Here is a 21866-nt window from a genome sequence, read left to right as displayed (position 1 = left end):
TAAAAAAAAAAAAAAAAAAAAAAGAGAAACAAAAAACATTTTTCCTACATCTCTGGAATACATGCAGATTTCCCTTTAAAATAACTGTTAATGTGCCAGAAATATAGTGTGCTCCTACCTTTCTCTGATGCATTACATAGACCGCAGACCTCTCCCTAAGGCTGGGTTCACACTTGGGCGTTCGTTATATGCGCGTTTGACGCACGTTTTTACCGTGATTTGCGGTCAACGAAACGTTTGCGAGGGCTATCCGGCTGTATCCTAATGGATACGCGCGAAAATACGCCCCAAAGAAGCTCCTGTACTTCTTTGGGCGTAGGGTGTTTTTCAGCACGTTCCTACGCGCTGAAATATGCCCAGGTGGGAACCATGCCCATAGGAAATAATAGGATTTCACTTGCTGGGCGTTTTACAGCGCGTCGATCAGCGATGTAAAACGCCCAGGTGTGAACCAGGCCTAACTTCTCCCTACCTCCATGACCCCTACTTATGTACACACAGAGAGCACAGGAAGTTATTAGCTCACATGATTTCTGGCAAAAACAACGTTCTTTTTTTTTTTGCAATTATCGAACAAAACACTTTTTTAATTGTATATTTAACAGACTAAAGGAAAACAAATAGAAAGAAAAGTTCAATGCTAGGGTTTATATACCCTTTATGAGTTGCAAGAAAGTTCAAATCACTATTTAAATAAAAATTATATCCCTCATTGAAACAATGGGACTTCAAACAGAAGACGATCCAGGGGAAAATTCTAAATGAACATCCAATGTGCCATACAGTGAGCGGAGGACATCCAAAACTTTTTCCTGGATGAAATCCACTTGATCGGAAGGGCAGTAATCATCTAAACTTGATCTAGGAATAAAAAAAGATGTTTTATTTAATAATTTGAAGAAAATGTTAAATAAAAAGAATGGAAAGAGAATAAATCTGTCCAGCACAGTGGCTAGGTAATTAATACTTCTGTCCCGCACTGGTGTCCAAGGTTGGCAAGGGTTTACTCCAGGTGCTCCAATTTCCTCCTACAAACTAAACACAAATTGGTGCTATACTTCCATAGCAGACACCGTGAGGTTCTGCCATTAGTTTAGGTTTACAGTTATTAGGATTATTTCAGGCAAGCATCGGGGTCAAGGACTAGGCGGTTTAGTGTATCTTTTAGGCTCACATTAGCTTTAGAGGGTTAGTTAAGTGCCCTCTTCTGCTGGTGAAAATCGACATCTCACATTGCAACCATCATACACAATTTTAAATTAGTTAAATAGTTAAACTGCAGTCTGCTGAACAATATACACAGAGGAAGGTAGATGATAATACATTTTACAATTAAGCTGTAAAACACAGACAATAGGCATACCACTAGTGCATCATCTGGGTGGTAGTTAGAAATATAAGATCAAGTAATTGCACTCCCATAAGTACAGAAAATGGCAGCATATCACAGATCCCACTATGCCAATGTCGAGCTACTTACCTCAATCTTACTCTGAGGCACCCCATGTCATTACTATCCTTCTACTCAACAGCCATCATGCTTTCCATCATAACTGTTCTGCCTGGATCCACATACAATGATTCATGTGTTCAAGATATCGGCATAGTGGAATCTGTGATGTGCTGCCATTTTCTGTACTTATGTGTGCACGAGTACTTGAAATTATATTCTTAACTATAAACCAGATAATACACCAATCAATGTCTGTGTTTTTGTGTTTATAATTCTTTTTTGCACACCATCGCTGGTGGAGCTGCCACGCTATTGACTTTTTTGAATGAATCCCCGCTTCATTTAATGGGACTCTGTCTATAAAATGTTGAATGTTATTTAGTGCAGATGGAAACTTCAGAATGCATTTTTAGCATAGTTGCCTAGTTACAAGTAAGCAGTGGATGCTGTGTTCACATAAAACCAGATTGGACACTTGTTTTCAACCACTGTAATGCATCCGGGTTGCATACCGTGGATATAAAAAGTCTACACACCTCTGTAAACTTTCCAGGTTTTTGAGATGTAAAAAAACAAATCAAAGATAAATCACTTCAGAGTTTTTCGTGGCCTATAATCTGTTCAATTAAAAACAAACTGAAATCTTTAAAGGGGGAAAAATAAACTTACAATAATGTGGTTGCATAAATATGCACACCCTTAAACTAATACTTTGTTGAAGCACCTTTGATTTTATGACAGCATTCAGTCTTTTGAGGTAAGAGCCTAGCAACGTGGCACATCATGCCTTGGAAATCTTTGTACACTTTTCCTTGCAAAAGCACTTCAATTTGTCAGATTGAGAGGGCATCTTCTTTGTGCAGCCCTCCTCAAGTCACCCCACAGATTTTAAATTAGATTTAAGTCTGGGCTATAGCTGGGCCATTCCAAAACGTTTTCTGGGGAAGCCATTCTTTTGTTGATTTGGAGGTATGTTTCGGGTCATTGTAGTGCTCAATACTATCGAGATACTTTTAGATTATTGCAGGTTTTTTATTCTTTGCATACATTATTTTTCTTTTCTTCACCAGCCTTCTGGCAGTGGCCGTTTTAGCTAAGGGCAGGTTACTAGATCTCCCTTTACTTTCTGTAACTCTAGATTAAGGGGGGATATGATCTCCATGTACAAAATGTTCAATGGTGGTAGCAACATTAGCGATAAACTGTTTAAAATTAACTCCATTACAAAAACTAGAGGCCACCACCTAAAATTGGTGGAAAAAAAATTCCAGCACAAGGGGCGAAGGGGATTCTTCACAGTAAGATCATTTAGGGTCTGGAACTCACTGCCACAGGCGGTGATTTCAGAAAATAATGTGGAATTGTTCAAGAAACTTTTGGACGATTTCTTAAGGGACCGTAATATAACGGGGTACAAGTAGTACTCCTAAGAATGAGATCCTAATAGGTTGGACTTGATGGACTAATGTCTTTATTCAACCTCAAATACTATGTAACTATGTAACTAAGTAACTATGTGACTAGGACATGTGACCATGTACATCATCTCAGAGGAGGACATTTCCTTTCCCTGAAATCTCATGTATTACAGATTAGTCTTTCCCAGCAATACTCTGCTGATGTAACCTTCTTAGGATGCAATGCTTGGGCACAAATACATAATTTGTGCCAGAGGCCCAGGAAGTGGAAAAAAAGAAATTGTAAGTAACATAAAAATATGTTTAACTAATGGATGCAAGATGATTTCATATCAGCGTGCAGAGCTGGATGGTGATGAGATTTTTAGTGAAAGGGGGTAAAGGTCCACTTTAAGAATATTGCGAAAATTATCTACAGGTGAGTATAAATACATAATAACTTGAATTATAAATAATTGAAACTATAAATAATAGATTTACATTTACAAGTCATTCTATAACTTTTTTGTCTATTGGCATCCTGTAGAAAAAATGAATACAAGCTCTCGGAGGGGTTTTGTCATCACAAGCTCTAGGACCTCTCACTGAAGCATAACACTGAAAGAGTTAGGGTGGCAAAAGATACGTATGTGCATGTGGAAAGGATGCATAATTTGAAAGGTCCCATAGGAATAAAAGCAACCCATTTATTAGTGAGTGTCAACTGATAATATAAAGGATCTTTTGTTTTTTAGCAAAGGGCTGTTGCAAAAATACGTTACATGAATTGGGGCACTGCAGTTCCATTCCTTGTGAAGGACACCTCAACACACCTCAGAAACAAATGTGCACTGTAATGCACCATGGGGCAGCACAATGTACACTGTCCTGTGTGTTGTGCTGTGATAATTGACCTACAGCATAATTAAAACACTTACATGGAAGGTTTTCTAAGTAAAAACAAATGATGAAAAGAGGCAACTCCAGGATGGAATTGGCGGTCTACTGGAGCATACACTATTCACTACAGATAAGGTGTGGATAGCTTTGTTCAGAATTTGGTGACTTACTGCTCGGGCACTGGCAGCACATGGCTGATTTTCTTATTCAGTCTTGGACTCTAAAAACCTCTTCAGAAGTGCTCGCCACTAAAGACCACACTTAAAGTAAACCTTTCATAAGAGAAAAATATTGCTTGCCATTCTTTGACAATTCTAATTGACTTGTTGCTATGGTGAACCAATAGCTTTAATATTTTCATTGACACTATCCCCAAAGAGGTATGTAAATAACAAAAGTAAGAGAACAGTATATCCGTATCTATATATCCTGATGAAGAGGAAAATGGAGCAGACATTTTATTTTTAGAACATACCGTTTTGATTCAATAGAGATATTGTCTAACATGCTGTATTTTCATTTCTTTTTTACATGAGAATAGTTTCTTTTATGTCCTTTCATCCGAATAATTGTTCTCTCTCCTTAAAGAGCAGTGAACAGCCTGTGTATGTAAATAAATCAGGTCTTACCCATCTTAGACATCTAAAACTATATTAGAAAGGACCAGGTAATCAGAGCAATTTTTTAACTTCCATCCCTGTATTGTATTGCTCTCCCTGCATGCTTATATAATAAATACAATTACTTTTCAATTTGGCTTCAGCAGTCAACGTTACTGAAACCCCTAAGTTTGGATTTCCCCACCTAATTCTAGGTCAGTAAAAATCAGCATGACAGCCAGGCATCTAGAAATCTGAGTAGAAGTCAAAAGCGACAACCTCCAGGTTTCTCTTAATGATGAATTATATGATACGGCATATGTTGGTGGCACCACAGTTCATTAAACACACTCCTGGCTGCTATAGAATTGCACTTCCTCCCCACGCTCATGTACAGGCATATACAAATGTAAACGCATGCGTCAGGTGCACCTACATATATGAAAAAAATGGTGTCACACATGGTAGATTTCACCGGGCACGCTGGAGTGAGAGCAATAGTTACAGGGCCCATCATTTACAGTTATCTCTAAATTGATGACCTGTAAAAGCTTTTAAAGCAAAGCCTACAGACATTTTTGGGTACCAACGTTTTTCGCCATTTCACAGGCACACACAATTTTGAGGCTTGAGGTATCTATTTAGTTGCATCTTGCCTCATTTTTTATATTTTAGCAAGAACATTGGATATTATATTGTGCTGGCATGCACCAAAATTTTATATATATTCTAAAAAAATGTTTAGGCCTAAAATGTGCTTTTTAACATGTGTGAAAAAATTGCTCTGGCTGTGATTGGGTTAAAGCAACAGTTTCCTAAAAACTGTTCATTGGTCCAATGAACCTGATTAGATCTCATGATGTAAAGGGTCCTTAGACTGCTGGAGATCGGGGAAGAAGAGGCTGCAGGGATCTCTCTAAAGGTGCCCATACACTGCACGATTCTCGTACGAGAATCGCGGGAAATCCCACGATCGTACAAGAATCGTGCAGTGTATGGAAGGCGTGCGACCGTTTCTACTGAACTGTCGCACAACTTTTGTATTTGGAGCATGTTGGAAAACCAGCCGAGAATCGTACGATTTTTGGCTGGTTTTTAACATGATCGAGAGATGACTGCCGAACAGGCCGGTGTGCACACGCGCACACTGCACGTTCAGCATTGCAGTCATCGGAAGCCCGTCCCTCAGGGAGGCGGGCTTGCGATGATCGCAAGTACGATCTGCCTGTCCAAGATGGGCAGGGTTATGTCCACTCTTGCGAGGGTTGTAAAGTGTATGGGCACCTTAAAGGTGGCCATACACCTTACAACCATCGCACAACCATGGTTGTAAGGTCATTAACATTTCGTACGACCTGCCCATCTTGGACAGGCAGATCGTACTTGTGATCTTCGCAAGCCCTCCCCGCTGAGGGGAGGGCTTGCAGATGATTGCAATGCTGAGCAGGCAGCGTGCGCTTGCACACACCGGCCCGTGTGGCTTTCGTCCTCTTGAGCACGCTACCAACCCACCGAAAATCGTCCGGTTTTCCAGCGTGCTAGGAAGACGAAAGTCATGCGACCGTACAGTAGATGCGGTCGCACGCTGCCCCTACATCTGCCGATTATCGTACGATAATCGGCAGGTGTATGGGCACCTTAACAGGCAAACGGGATAAAGGATCAGGTGAGTATTTTTTCTTTATTTTCGCCCCCTAGAGAAAATGAGCACTTAACCATTGCAGGGTAGCCCCACTGCAAGGGTTAATTTTTAAAAATCTTTAGAGATGGCTTAATTTGTTTTCTTTTTATAACTTGTTTCCTTCATCTTCACCTAGTAATCATGTGCAAAAATACACTTCTTGACTTGAGTGGCTTCGCTCATCCCTCCATCTATGAAGGGAGCCATGGTTTTCACTCAGGCTACAAACGTCTGCATTCATTTATCTTAATTACATAGGGGATTGGGAGATGAGCAGTTTACAGAAGATAACATTTTTTTTTCTTTCAGGTCAGATCACATAAAGGGATAAAGACATTACATTTCCTGCAAGATCAACAGATATTTTCTGTACTTGCTAAACATTTTCTAAGCCTAATGCAGCTAACTGGCAAGATCAAATATATGAAATTTATGCTCTTGAATTAGTTATCATTTAACACTCAGGAGGCATATTATGTGTAAATTATTGAGTTCAACTAACTGGCTTGTGTATGGCAATTTTAAGACATTACGAACTCGGCTATTTTATTGAAACCATCAAATATAGAGTAAAAAATGAAATACAGTACAGAAGGATGCTATCTGATATGTCAGAACTATTGAGGCTAAAATAATTGGACAATAAGGCCTATACATACTCTTTTACATATTATAAGATGGCATCCTGAAAGCCATTTTTTTGGAAACTTATCCCACACATTTCTCAGCTCGTAAATCGTGAGAAAATCATTAAAATGATACAAAACAGCCAGGAAGTTATACTTCTCCGGTTATGGATGGTGAGAAGTGTCATCTACGAGATATTGACTGGCCTTGAGCTAGGCTGTGTTAGAATCACACATATTGTCTAACAATGGACAACAAAGTCTTTGATTAATTTCTTTTCATGAATGAGAAAAATAAATATAACGAGCACGTTATAAAGGTATCTTAGATACAATTCACAGGGATCGTGTTAGAAAGTCACGCCCCTCTGGCATCATATTTAAAAATAAAAGATAAGCAAACCAGTCCCACATTTTTTTGGGTGATAAAAAGTTAGGAGAAGAATATGAGAGAGGTGGATTCTTCTTAGGGGGTCAGAGGATTCTTTTTCTTGACACTGAATTCATACTGGATTATTCTTTATACAAGAGTTTCTTCTTCATACGGGAGATCTGAAGCTGATTGACAGGCTGTCCAAGGGAACCGACACAAAGCTGAAATCTCTCAGACAAAAAGATCTAACATTTTTGGTAAAGTATAATTTCTATTTATCTGCAGGCAATTGATAACCATATACATCATTACTAAACCATTTGGTCCTAGTAGCATCGAGATTTGAATTCAGATCACTCTAACTGCAGTACAATCGGTCTCTTTTCCAATCTTGGGAGGGAAATACACATATATGTATATCTCTCCGATACTGATTTCAGTTTCTAGTCTACGGTGTGGTTGTGGTGTATACTTTAAATTAAAAATAATTTATTGGACGTTTGTTTTTGCCTTAAATAGAAACTTGGCTAAGAGCCAATTCTGTGCATGATATATCTTGTGCAGTATACATTTTGAGCTGTTGTATATCTGTTGTCTGAGAGAGATCACGTGTCAAATCTGTACATTGCATTGTTACATTCTGCTGAGCTAATGATAAGCTACTAATTGCATTCCAGGAGTTACTAAGTTTTGTTTCATTTATATTTGAAATAATATCCTGTGATTTTATTTTTCTCATTATCTGTGTTGATCAATATTTTGAAACTTTGATCCAATTGATTTCTTGTGTATCACCAATTATTGTTTATCATTTTTGCACTGATTTCTTAGTTAATAAATATATATATTTTTGCACAGCTATTGCATTCATTTTTGTCTTCACGTTAGCGCAAATTTATGAACTCGAGTTATTATTTTTGTTGATTTGTGAAAATAAGTTGGGAATCTCCTTAATTCCAGATCCTGGCCTATTTTCATAAATAGAGAACTGTTTATTTTATCAGAGTAAACATTCTGACAGATATTTCAGACCCAAAGATCATATGTGGAAACCATTACCTGGCTAATGTGACAAGTGTAGGTTTTGGCAAGTGTTTCAATAGATGTTTCGTGGACTGTATGAAGCCCTCAATCTCTATTTGTGAACTGACATGGTGTGGAAGCTCAGCATAATCGCATGTAAGACCAGCCTGATGGATCTGAAAAACAGAAGTGTGGAAGTAAAACAATGTTATTTGCTGAAAAGCCTATATGAGGACAAAGTTAAATGAAAACACATATTCAGCACATGTCTGCAACACTTGCACATTTTTCCATGTTTTCGGCGGCAAAAGTCGCCGGGAGTCTGTTTAAACAGCCCCGATGCTGGCACGAAGGGGTTAAAGTCACGAAGGGGTTAAAGTAAAAATGTGTAGTCTGGTTTGTAAGGTTATGGGCTTTATTGTAAGTAAAATATAAAAATAAATGTCTAAGATAAAGAAATCGTCAGTCCAAATCAATTGTACAACCTAAAATCCTTGAATATATAAAACACAGAGAGCGCCTCCATCGTGTAAAACCTTTTTAATAAACAAGAGTAAAAAACAGTTGGATTTGTACTCACAAGGGGAGATAAATAACAGGCATTAACAGATCACGTAAAACAGACTTAGCCAGCCGGCTATCAGTCCTCCCTTGGTTGACGCGTCTCTGAGGTCACACCTCCTTCATCAGAACCTAAAATACTTCCTTATACAAGCACATGGAACTACTTAAGAGCCAAACAGAAGCCAACAGCCAAACTAGGTTTTATTTTAAGTAGGGATGCACCGATATTTCGGCGAGCACAGATGTGTGCATTGGTACAGTGGACAGTAAAGTGGGGACAAATGGGAGAAGTGGTGATAGCAGGGGAAGAGGATGTGACAGAATAGTGAGAGTGTGGATTGGTGTGCAGGCATTAATAAGCATAAAACATGGAATGCACAGACTTCATGCGATTTTGGGAAGCCCCCTCCTCATTGTCCTTAGATACATTTGCATGACCCAACACTCAAACACAAGCAAAATATCTTGGTATATGCAGTGCAGTGTAGCGAGGAATGCTACATTGGGAAGACAAAGCAACTTCTTAATGCAATGGCCAAGCATAGAAGGATAAAGTCTACAGGTCAAGACTCAGCAGTCTTCCTACACCTTGAGGAAAAGGATATTCGTTCAAGCTCAGCTAGGTGCATATTTTGGGCAGAGAGGACAACTGGTTCACAAGAGATATGAAAGAGGCCATCTACGTGAAACTGGAACAGTCATCCCTAAGCAGGAGTGGGGGCCTTCAATACCATTCGTCTTCCACATATAATACCATTTTAACATCTCTATCCGAGCAATCTGACAATTCACAACTTTAGCAATGTAAGTTGAAGTATGAACACTTGTACAGGCTTCCTGACACAAAGGATGGTATTATGCAACTAGACCAGGGTGGTTTCACAACTTTCACATCTTCCATCCAGTTTTTGAATAATCAACATCTACACTTTCCATGGTGACTGGATAAGGGTGTCTGTGCTACTAATGTGGCTATAAGTGCTGGGGTATCTTCCTCACACTCATTGTGACTGGAGAAGTGACTTGGAGAAGCTACTCCAACATTACAGAATGAGTCCAGTTGAATGCAAGTAAATGTGCGGTATTTTGCATTTTGATGTGCCTTGCTATAAAGCAGCCAGTTCGTCAAGAAAAGGCTGCCAACACATGGCAATGGAAAAAAAAAGCAGACGTGCATCTCCTTATTTTAACACAGCACATCGCTACACAAGGCATGTGTGTTGTGGTGCACTGCAGGTCTGTTGGATACCAGTCAGCACCCCCTTTTTTCCACAACAACTCTACCACTGCAAACTGCACCACTGCTCCCTCTGACACTTTATCTTTGAAGGAACATACAGGGAGGAGGAAAGGCTTAGCCTAGAGTTTCTAGGCTCCCTGGTCATTTTCTCCTCCCTCTGGTGCATCTTCTCCTCCCTAGTGCAACCTGTATTTGTAGATCTTCTCACAGAGACTCGGGAGATTTGCTTCCAATTGCTGGGAGACCTTGGAGGGGACAATCAAAAGCAGGTGTCTTCAGAGTTACCTGGGTGAACTGACAGCTATGCACTTGTTAACTATGAATTAGGCATTTAGTCCTCCAGCCTCTGGAGGCACTGTCACATTTTTGCGTTTCCAGGGGGAGGGAAAGTGCACCCATCTGGGTTAAGAGGAAAAGCATGCCAAACATTAATATGGTATTTGTGCTGCCCCAATGGGGCTTAAAAGTTGTATATAGATAAGAATTTATATAGTTGTTTCCTTAGATCAGTTTGCCTATGGACATTTTATGTTTAGTTCCTATGCTGCCATCTAGTGGCCTTTCGTGATAATGCACCTGTTTTTCTTGTATTCCTTTCCTGATCTATGACACATTTCCTGTGTATAATGCTCCACCCTTCTTCTTGTTGGTCAGTACTTCCTGTGTCATGGCCACAGCTAACAGGCCACATGTAACAGGGACACGTGTATTCTGCACAGTATGCTAGGAAAAGCATAATCTTTTGACCGCATAATACTGAAAACCATCCATCTGCTGTATCCTGTTGTCTGATGTTCAGAATAAAGCACCTTTGTGGATGAAACGGTATTGGTGAGTTCAGCTATCTGACAATGAATGTCCTCAGTGATTGAATCTGCTTATACAGGCCAGGCATAGAGGTCTCAACAAGGGATAAGTCACTAGCACAACAATCAGAGTCAGAATAGTATTATAAACCAGCCTCCTTTACTACTAAATCCTTCCAATGTGGATATGCAATCTGTATATCAGGCTCATACTAAGGGGGGGAAACAAACTCCATTTTACTTCTCATATTCTTCTTTTACAATAAGCCTAGGATAAATTATGTTTCTGGAGCACCAATCCATTAAGCCAATCAGATAGTTCTACTCGTTACTGTTGAATGAACATGTCAACTTGTTGAGAAGGCTTTTGCTAAAAGTCATATTACACCCTATATATCTGTGTTACTGAATTGAAGATATGCTCAAAAATGACAAAAGTATTTTGATGCATGTGACATAAGATATTTGGTAATTGGATGTTGTCTGCTCAGAAATGTATATAAAAGGGTCTGTCAGGTACGAGACTCAGACTGCTTTCTAACTTGTCTCTCTACATGGTGGCATCAGAAATAAAGATTGCTAAATACACTTGTTTTCTCTCTCATTTGAATATTGCTTTGACATGATCTTAGTTGTTAATACCAACCAAATACTATCATCATTCTATAAATTCATATCTTAGCACGTATCTGAGAATAAAAACGTGTTTTCCTGTGCAGACATGTATTATCTCTAATTGCTTATCATTGAATTCTTGCAGGGAGATGACAGGTTGAAGGTGTGACGGGGGCAGTAAAGCTGGCCATACACTGCTCTACTTTTTCTCGTTTAACCTGCTCATTGGCTGCCGGCTCTGTTCATACGAAGATTTTCCGACAGGCTCCTTCGATCAGCTGATCGAGGGATGCCGGCCAAAAGTGTGCCGACAGCGGCACCCACTGTGCGTATTTCCATTGTTACTGAGCATATGAATGCCATCTTTTTACTACATATGTTTCAGTAAGTTAACTCAAGCTCTAGCATCACTCCCAGAATTCCTGACCATTATGCCTCCATATACTGATTAGCACTGCCCACCAGTTCAAATTACCTCACAGCTCTCTAATGCTAAGGTCATATGGCAGTGCGCTAAACCTGCAAAAGGAGAGGTACTACATTTCTGTCACTGAGATGAATCATTGTAATTTTCCTTTAAAAAAATACTAACATAAAAAGCTCTTGTACGACCTTAGCCTTCTAAAGCAGCATTTTGCATGATTGACAGAGACTGTAACAAGGCTTCCATTGTACTCAAAGTATTATAATTTAAGACAATTATGCAGTCAAACAATATTCAAGTATAAGAAATACTACCATTTCATAGTCTGGTGATTCCATTCGGGATTTCAAGCTCTGTACAAGTGAAACTAGACTGCTCATTCTGAAAAATAAAATACAAATCAGAAACATGTAACTAAGAAAAAGAGTCTTTTCGAAGTAGGTTCCTACAAAGGACAGCAAGCTATTTTGAAAAATGTCAAAGTGCAACTACAGGGACAATATACCACCTTGAACTCTTTAACCCTTTATTAGGTCAGACAGTGTTCAAATGTAGTTGACAACTGATAATGAGAGCTTTCACAGTACAGACAGGGTTAAATTAAAGTAAACATACCTCCCTAGCCCCCTAATTAACAATACATAGAAGGGGAAGCTAGGGTAGGATTGTAAATATTCATTTTTAATTAATTATTTTTTTTTAAATGGGATCATGTGACAAATATAAAGTAGGCGGTATCCTAAATTTCCTGCAAAAGTTGAAATATGCTTTAAATTGTGTGAACAGTTCTTGCAGATAAACCAAACCAAAATCAATATAAATAAGAGTAGGATATTAAAAATAATTTTTCACTTCCCCTAATAACAGATGTGAGGACCTCCAAACTTACACAAATCTCAGTAGATGGTCAAAGCAGAGTGACGCAGCTGTCTAACTTTTATTGTGTCAGTGAAATGACTCACCTTTCGTTGGATTACTTTTAATCAAAATACTTTGATAAATTTGATTGAAATTTAAAATTTAAGGCGCTGCTGGTGAAATAGAATAAAATGGCAAAAAACCTACAAGAAAAAAAATGCACCTCATTCCCTAAAACTTGCTTTATCTGACATATCCATAATAATAACATCTTTCCTGCTGTCTTGTTGAAGGTGTGATTTGATGATGAAGCAAATGCCTGCTGACAGTTTAAAGGCTGGCATAAAACAAAACTACAAAACCACTGGACTGAGCAGAAAGTGTTGATTAATTTCTCGATTACATTTTTTTGTAACTGGAATTGCTGTTCACAATGTCTGCTAAGCCAACATCTACCTCTAGTGGCTGCCTTTGAATATTACACTGAAAGAATACTTTAGAACCACAAATGGTCAGTGCATTCTTTTTCTTCTACATTAAGAAAAGGTCAGATCATTCTCCAAAAGATTTCTTATCACCTACAGCACACGAAATGTATGTCTTTTAACTTGTCACTCAATTTCATGGAATATAGCCTGCATTGTAAGACCATCATTTTTATTTCTCAGACACTTGCTTCTTTTTCCCTCAAATAACCTTACTTTCAAAAAGACATTTTGCAGCATGCTAGATGAGTCCCACATGATGAACAATAGATACACAAAATCTATTTTGTTTACCTATCTACATAGCTAAATCCATGTTTTCCAGTTTAGGAGGAGAGAGGATGGTTAAAACCCTTGTCAGGTTCAGGTTATTTACTTTCTTTTTTGTCTCAGTTATAGCCCCCTCCTCTTATGAGAGTGTCTAATTATTCTCTATGCCGGCCCAGCTGCTCCACCCCATCCCTTTATCTCCATTCATAAACTTTTACGTAGCTGCCAGGGAAGGCGCAAAAGGGAAAACTACAGAGTGCCCCTTGAGAGTCTGCATGGGGGCTGCTAACATAACATCCGAGATGGCAGCATACCAAAGCAGTCTCATGAGCAGAACAGGAGTGGATATAGATCACTCCTATTCATTCATAATTGAGGATATAGTAAGCATACCATGTCCTCAATTATCTACAAACACTCAGTGATCACTGATCGCTGAGTGTTTGTAGCCTGCTCTCCTCTCTGACATGCTGTCAAAGGAGGCTGAGTGAGCGGTGCGAGAGGAGAGCCCAGCCTCCTGTGACAGCGCTGTCTCCGCCCCCACACCGCTGTCACACTGTGATAGGCGGCGTGGGAGGAGAGACACCAGCCGCTCACAGCACTCTCCTCCTGCAGCGCCGGGCCGGCTGTCACTTCCTCTCCTCCCCGCTGGGCGCTGCTCTATGTCCCAGCGGGGAGGAGAGAAAGTGACAGCCGGAAGAAACCTGGGATGTGCCGATGTATAGGCAGGAAAATTGCACTTTTGGTATTATGCCAAAAGTGCCATTTTCGGCCGATATATCGGTGCATCCCTAGATACAATGTATCAAAAGTAAGACTGCACAGGATTTATAATTTAAGAAGGATCTTTTGAATTCCTGTATGTTAGGTAAATATCCAATAATGCTGTTAAGAAAATCAAATGTATTATCCATACCCGGGATTGGAGGCCCATCTTTGCACAGTCTCCTCACTATCATCTTCACACAGCTCTGCAAAGGCAGCTTCTAGGTCTTCAAGCTGACGTATACGGTTCTCTACGCAATCCACTAGGGCATCCTGATAATTCATCAAGAAGAAAGTGATCACATTCCAGGATTGTGCACTATAAACTCTACTAGGAAAAGCATGCCCAGTTAGGCACAAAAGGGTCTGTGACAATGAAATGTCAAAATGCAATCTAAGGCAGAACAACACGCAGTGGCAGTGCACATAACATACAGTTACAAAAATGTGGAGTCCCATGGAGTGGAGTAAAGAATGTGCATCACAGTGTACACGTAGAGCGATGTGGCATTTAGTATTGTATAGAGAGTGAGGTCATACAAAGAACATAATGCACAACACACAGTACAAAGTAGAGTGATGTGCAGTATATAATGAACAGCACAGTGTATAGAGTAAAGCGGTGTGCAGTATAGATTGCATAGCACAGTGTATAGAGTTAAACACTGTGCAATGTGGAATGCACAGCACAGTGCATAAAGTGGAGCAGTGTGCAATGTAGAATGGACAGCACAGTGCAGAGTAGAGCAGTGTGCAATGTAGAATGGACAGCACAGTGCAGAGTAGAGCAGTGTGCAATGTAGAATGGACAGCACAGTGCAGAGTAGAGCAGTGTGCAATGTAGAATGGACAGCACAGTGCACAGAGTGGATTAGTGTAGAGTCTGTGATATACAGCACAGTATACAGACTGGACTACTGTATATAACTAAAATCACAGTGCACACAGAGTGGTTTAAATCACATATTGTACAGCACGGTGTACAGAATAGAACTGTGTAGTATTGAATGCGTGTAGAGTATAAAACATGCAGGTCAGTATGCAGCACATCATCCCTAAAGCAGACATTTTAGTGAGAAAATGATATGTGTTTTGGGACAAACCTCCTAAGCGGAAAGAAGGAACAACTGCCAACTATGTGCACAGTGAAGTCAAACTCCAAGATTTTTTTTAATGCTTTGCCTGTGTCTAGTTTAAAAAACAAAAAGAAAGTTTTCAAAGCAACATTTACCCACTCCACCCTCCAGGGCCGTCCCCTGTATCCTCGCTAATCCTGCTGAAGGCCATCCAGTATAATTCAACCCACTTCCTGTATGTCCAGGTCATCATGGACTCATTCCTTGGAGTGCGCCCTCATGCAGCTTTGCTTGCAGAACACAGAATGTTGCATATAACAGCACTCAGATGTCATAGCATGAGCAACATTCTATCACTAGTGAGGCTCACCATCTGCTGGAGATGAAAAGGAGAGACCCTGCTCATCATGACTGACCAGTAGACAGCTGGCTTAAAGGGACATTAAAGTCAAAAGGCTTTTAAGCTATTTCAAATGCTGATTAAAATGGATGCTGCTCCTCGATATTTAAAAGTTTTTGTTTCCTGCAGTGCCCAAATCGTCAGGTACATTATAATACAGATGTCTCCAGCAGCTTAGAATAACCTTACGTTTGCTTCAATGCTGCTGTGTTAAGATACTGGCAGTGAAAGAAAAGCCCTATGTAAACTGTGAGTCACGGGAGTCAGGGATTACACAAGGCTATGGACTCCCTGTCTCATTGAGTAAGTTACAACTGACATACTCGGTATTTTCTTTGGATCCTATTCCTAACCCTTATAAGTACAAAAAGAAAATGTATAACAATCACTATTCCCTTTAAATTCCACAGTAAATAATACAGAATTTTGGTATACTAGGAGGTTTAAGAGATTTTTTAAAATCCTAGTTACACTACACCAGGGGCGCCCACTACACCAGGGGCTGCGTTCTAGTCCAGTGCGATCCGCAAAAGTGCTGCAAGCACTATGTTTGCAGATCACACTGGACTGGAATGCAGGTACTGATGCCTGCATTCCGGGTGCAGGCGATCGCACTGTGGGCGGGGGGCATGGCTGAGGTGCCACTGACTCCAGCACGGTTAGCTGCTGGAATGCACTTGTATCGCATAGTAAACTCCCTCCTGCGTTCTAAAGTCAATGGCACACCAGCCATGCCCCCTTCACAGCCACAGTGTGGGTGGTGCACGCGAACGCGGCACAAAAATCCCTGCGTTCTGGTCCAGTGCGATTGGAAAAAAATGCTGCATGCACTATTTTTTCTGATTGCACTGGACCGAAATGAGGGCTTTGTGGTTTCCGATATCTGGTGACTTCAATTCACCGCCACGGCCCCTCCCAGCCGAGAACGCAGGAGGGGGGGGGGGGGTTTACCATGCGATTAGCGCGTTCCAGCTAACCGTGCTGGAACGTACTCGAGTGAACAAACCCAAAACACCGTCCTAAAACATTGCATTCTTTGATTCAGGCATTATCTGCGTTCAGGTGCGGGAGGAGGTGTGGCGGTGCATTGAAGTCAATGTCACCATAGCCATGCCCCTCGCCCATATTGCAATCGCCCTCACCTGAACGCGTTCGGGTGCGGGCGATGGCCCCTGAACGCAGGGAACCGGCCAGAGTGCGATACAGTGCGTTCCAGAGCCTGACCGCTCTGGAACGCACTGTTTGTGGTGTGAACCGGCTCTAAGGCCTCATACCCACCATCCTCAGTGCGTTTCAGTGCTATTGTGTCCGGAACGCATTGGATCGCATTGCAGCTAGCTCAGTTTGATGTGGGGTGCGGTGGTGTGTTGAAGTGAATGGCACGGTCTCTGGCCGCAATGCGATAGGCCGTACGGGAACGCAAGGCACATCAATGCCTGCGGTCCGGTCCAGTCAGAAAAAATGCTGCAAGCACTATTTTTTATGACCGGACCGCAGCCATTGATGTGCCTTGTGTTGCCCTGCGGTCGAACGCATTGTGGCCAGAGGCGTGGCTGCGGTACCATTCACTTCAACACAACGCCGCGCCTCATCCTGCCCCACAGCAAACTGAGCTAGCCGCAATGCGGACACAATAGGACCGGAACGCACTGAGGATGGTGTGAATGAGGCATTAGAAATCTTAACTGCGCAGCCCCTTAACTATACTATCAGCTCCCACTCAAGCCAATAGCCTACCTGCTTCTGGCTCTTCAGGTGTAGTCCCAACGTGCAGACTGGGAGGAGTGTCTAACGCTGTAGGCGGGGAGGGGCCGGTCAAATTTGCTGAAGAGAGGGAGGAGCTGCTAGTGTCACTAGTGCTGGATGCAATGGACAGTGAAGTAGACGGCGGAGGGGAGGGCCGAAGGGCGGGAGCAAGTGTCTCATGGAAGTGGTGGCACGCCTACGCTACAGACAGGAGGGGAGAGCCGAATGTGTCTGATGCTTTAGCGTCCATCATGTTCGGGTAAACAGAGCACGGGACAGGGAGTCGACCCGCGATCTACCAGCGATAGCTTTGCGATCGACTGGTAGATCGCGATCGACCTTGTGGGCACCCCTACACTACAATATCATTTAAGAAAAATATAATAAAACACAATGGGGGAATTTATTAAAATTGGAGGAGACAGAAAGTTGAGCGGTTGCCCATGGCAACAAATCAGCATCTCTCTTCAGTTTGCTCAGTTGAGATTTGCAAATGAGACATAAGAGCTGATTAATTGCAGTGCAAATCTGCCCCAGATTTTGTATGCTCCAGTTTTGATATATTCCCCCCAATGTACTTTGCTATTCATGGTCTAAAAAAGCTCCTTTCTCTACAAAATAAAAGGCAGATACCATGAAGGAACATATGAGAGCAGGAAATGGCTTTAGCAATCATCTCAATAACAGCCTCTCTATCCACTAGTTGTAACATAAAAAAGGAAGCTGAAGAGACAGAAAAGCACTTGTGTGTGTGTGTGCCAAGTATTTCATTGCATATTGTTGTCTTTTACCATTTTATTTTATGGTAACCCAAAACTAAAAGCTCCAATAGGCACACTACAGAGCTTTTTAAAGGCTGCAGTTTATGGTGTTTCCTTAGAGACCTAACAAAATCAAACACTACTTCTGCTCCAAAAGCAATATTCTACGCACCATTTTCAATGACACACATACAGTGACTTTCATTTACCTCTAAAGAATCAGAACTTGGCTTCTTAAAGTTGTACAGCTCCTGCAAGATCTTGTACTCATCCTAAAAGTAGGAAACACAAAAGCATCATGGGGCAAAGATGTAGAAATCAGATCACAAAAACAGATGATAATATGAAGTCATACTATCAATTTGCAGAAGTGCCACTGACTCCAGCACGGTTAGCTGCTGGAATGCACTGTAATCGCAAAGTAAACTCCCTCCTGCGTTCTGAAGTCAATGGCACACCAGCCATGCCCCCCCTTCCCAGCCACAGTGTGTGGTGCATGCGAACGCGGCACAAAAATCCCTGCGTTCTGGTCAAGTGCAATGGGAAAAAAATGCTGCATGCGCTATTTTTTCTGATCGCACTGGACCGAAATGTAGGCATTGTGGTTTCCGATATCTGGTGACTTCAATTCACCGCCACCCAGGGGGGGCTGTTACCATAGATACAGCGCGTTCCAGCTAACCATGCTCGTGTGAACAAACCCAAAACACCGTCCTAAAACATTGAATTCTTTGATTCAGGCATTATCTGCGTTCAGGTGCAGGAGGAGGCGTGGCGGTGCATTGAAGTCAATGTCACCATAGCCATGCCCCTCGCCCATATTGCAATCGCCCTCACCTGAACGCGTTCGGGTGATCGCCCCTGAACGCAGGGAACCGGCCAGAGTGCGATCCAGAGCCTGACCGATTAATAAATATGCAGAACAATGCCTGCTCGTCTGCTTGCGCTGAACAATGCTTGCGCGGAACAATGCCCGCGCGCCTGCTTGTGGGAACAATGCCCGCGCGCCTGCTTGTGCAGAACAATGCCTGCGTGTGCGGAACCATGCCTGCGTGCTTGCTTGTGTGGAACAATATCTGCTTATGCAGAACAATGCATGCAGGGCTGCTTGTGAAAACAATGCCTGTATGTCTACTTATGGATACATTGCCTGCACATCTACTTATGGATACACTGCCTGCACATCTACTTATGGATACACTGCCTGCACATTTACTTATGGATACACTGCCTGCACATTTACTTGTGCTGTACAATGCCTGTAATGTAATGCATGCACTCTAAGGCCTCAAACATGGTTGTACATCTTGGCACTTGGTAACAGATGGGCACCAAAAGCCAAAGTGAATTCAACCAGTTTGTGGCTCCAAGTCGCATTCTATCTGGCTTTAGAGAACAAATGTTCTTTTAAATATTATAACAGGCCTGAAATAATTGAAGCCTGACAGGTAATCACACTGCACTTATCTGCAGGGGGGAGTGATTATATAGGCTACCATGGAATAACATGGCTAAGCTGACCACAAAACCTGTAGAAATTTGTTTTCAGAACTTTAAAACATTAGATTTATCTATAGTAAGCCGAAAAACTTGAAGGGGAAGGATGAAAGATTTTTCTCAAACAAATTTCCAAATGTGAATATGGTTTCAGGCATAATCCCAATTATTGTAATGTGCACATTACAACTCATATGAAATTCTATACGGTATATGGCCAGATATTCTTTTTCCCTACAGGTAATAAACGCATACTGGAGAGGAAACTGTGAATGGGCAAAGTCTCCCTAAAAGACTTCTGAATGCTGGGGTGGCCCTGAATGTTGAGCACCCTAGATTAGCACATGCCACACCGCGCGAAAATGCGGGACAAACTGAATCCCATATTGAATCAATAAAGGACGCAACATGTTTTCGTGATCCCTGGTGAACCCAGATGGCACCCCAGTTGAGGAAGGGTGATTTAAATAAGTTGACTGTGTTATATACACTTTAAAAGTGCAAAATTATATTACAATAAGGGCATGTTTAATGTACAGTATGTATAGACATTCAATGTATGTAAATGGAAATTATTGCCTCAAAAGACTACATTGACATAAACTTATGGCTAGGAATTAGGTGATGAAATGTTGTAGCATTCTATTCATCAGTTTTTTTTTTCTCTTGGATAGTTCTATTAATTTCTGTATCACGTTATAAGACTAAGAATAAAAGCAAAGTTTTTATCATTCACCTTATTCATTCCAACAAATATTAAGTACTTTCAAAGAAGACTTCAGTAACTCATATTTCTGTTCTAATGCATCTTTAATAGTGATTTATAAATCAGTAATACGCTCTCCTCATAACCTGTAATAACCAGATAAGTGTATGAGTGAGGCAAGGTGAAACACTTATTTCAGGAATATAAAAGTACAGCCATTCACATAAATTCTAGAATTATGAAATGTAAAATCAGAACACATAAGCTCCACTGCAATCTCTTGAAATCCCATCCTACTTTACCCAAATGTACCAATATTTTGGTGTAGTAGTGTCTACTGTTACTGTCCCACCTCCCTAACGAATCGGCTGTTAAAGTTAGCTAAAGCTTAGAAAAAACATGTGCAAAAACATAATAAAGGAAAAAAAAAAAAAAAAAACCTTAATTTTTCTTTATATATTCTTTTAATCTTTACAATTAAATATTTAATACAAGGTGCATCCATAACACAGGTTTTGCCAAGCATTCAGCATCATGTAAATAAAGGGGATAGCAGAAGCTTTTTGCTCTGACTGTCTCTCTCTCCAAATGAAAGTTTAAAAGAGACGTATAGAAAAAATAGAGAAAGGGCAAATGAGGAACGTCTCTCTCTCATTCAGCTGTGTGTGTAAGTGTTTTCAGCACAGCAGTTAGGGTAAGCCTGATAAATGCTGGCTGGAAATGGCAAATAAATAGTCAGTTCCCTTTTAACATTTATCTAAACACAAAATAAACACTCTTTTAAACAAATTTATTTTTAGTTAGGGGAGAGAGCGAGGAGAGACAGCCAGGGGAGAAAGAGGAACGAAAGCCAGGAGGAGGAGCGAGAAGAGACAGCCAGGAGGAGGAGCGAGGAGAGCCAGCCAGGAGGAGGAGCGAGGCGAGACAGCCAGGAGGAGGAGCGAGGAGAGACAGCCAGGAGGATGAGCGAGGAGAGACAGCCAGGAGGATGAGCGAGGAGATAGAGCCACGAGGATGAGTAAGGAGAGACAGCCGCAGGGATGAGTGAGGAGAGAGAGCCACAAGGATGAGTGAGGAGCGACAGCCACAAGGATGAATGAGGAGCGACAGCCACAAGGATGAGTGAGGAGCGACAGCCACGAGGATGAGTGTGGAGAGACAGCCAGGGGAGAGAGCAAGGAGAGACAGCTAGGAGAGAGAGAGCGAGGAGAGACAGCCAGGAGGATGAGCGAGGAGAGACGCGCAGGAGGATGAGCGAGGAGAGACGCGCAGGAGGATGAGCGAGGAGAGACGCGCAGGAGGATGAGCGAGGAGAGACAGCCAGGAGGATGAGCGAGGAGACAGGCAGGAGGATGAGCGAGGAGAGACAGGCAGGAGGATGAGCGAGGAGAGACGCGCAGGAGGATGAGCGAGGAGAGACGCGCAGGAGAATGAGCGAGGAGAGATGAGCAGGAGAATGAGCAAGGAGAGACAGCCAGGACAGATAACCAGCAACACATTTGCCTGAGGCAGGACCCCTGTGCCCTTCAAGACTTATCTGCACCATGTGTTTCAGACACCTCCTTGCTCCCCTGTTGAACTGCCATTTTGTGTCCCGGTTT

The 21866-nt window shown here is 41.5% G+C and overlaps 1 protein-coding gene across 1 annotated transcript in view; it reads right to left on the bottom strand.

The window, feature by feature from the left end:
• Nucleotides 1-679: 679 nt before the first annotated feature.
• Nucleotides 680-21866, bottom strand: part of CUNH5orf22 (chromosome unknown C5orf22 homolog) — a 49575-nt gene continuing 28388 nt past the window's right edge. The window contains exons 5-9 of the mRNA XM_018573989.1: nt 18272-18334; nt 14231-14352; nt 12016-12082; nt 8089-8228; nt 680-861 (exon numbers count right to left, since the gene is read on the bottom strand). Of these exons, the coding sequence (XP_018429491.1) occupies nt 729-861; nt 8089-8228; nt 12016-12082; nt 14231-14352; nt 18272-18334 (525 nt within the window). The 3' untranslated portion in view covers nt 680-728. The remainder of the gene's footprint in view (nt 862-8088; nt 8229-12015; nt 12083-14230; nt 14353-18271; nt 18335-21866) is intronic.

This window comes from Nanorana parkeri, unplaced genomic scaffold (assembly GCF_000935625.1).
Source record: "Nanorana parkeri isolate BGI_ZX_2015 unplaced genomic scaffold, ASM93562v1 scaffold49, whole genome shotgun sequence".
Lineage (NCBI taxonomy): Eukaryota > Metazoa > Chordata > Amphibia > Anura > Dicroglossidae > Nanorana > Nanorana parkeri.
The sequence above is the reverse complement of the archived record's forward strand: the minus strand, read 5'-3'. Positions and strand labels throughout refer to the sequence as shown.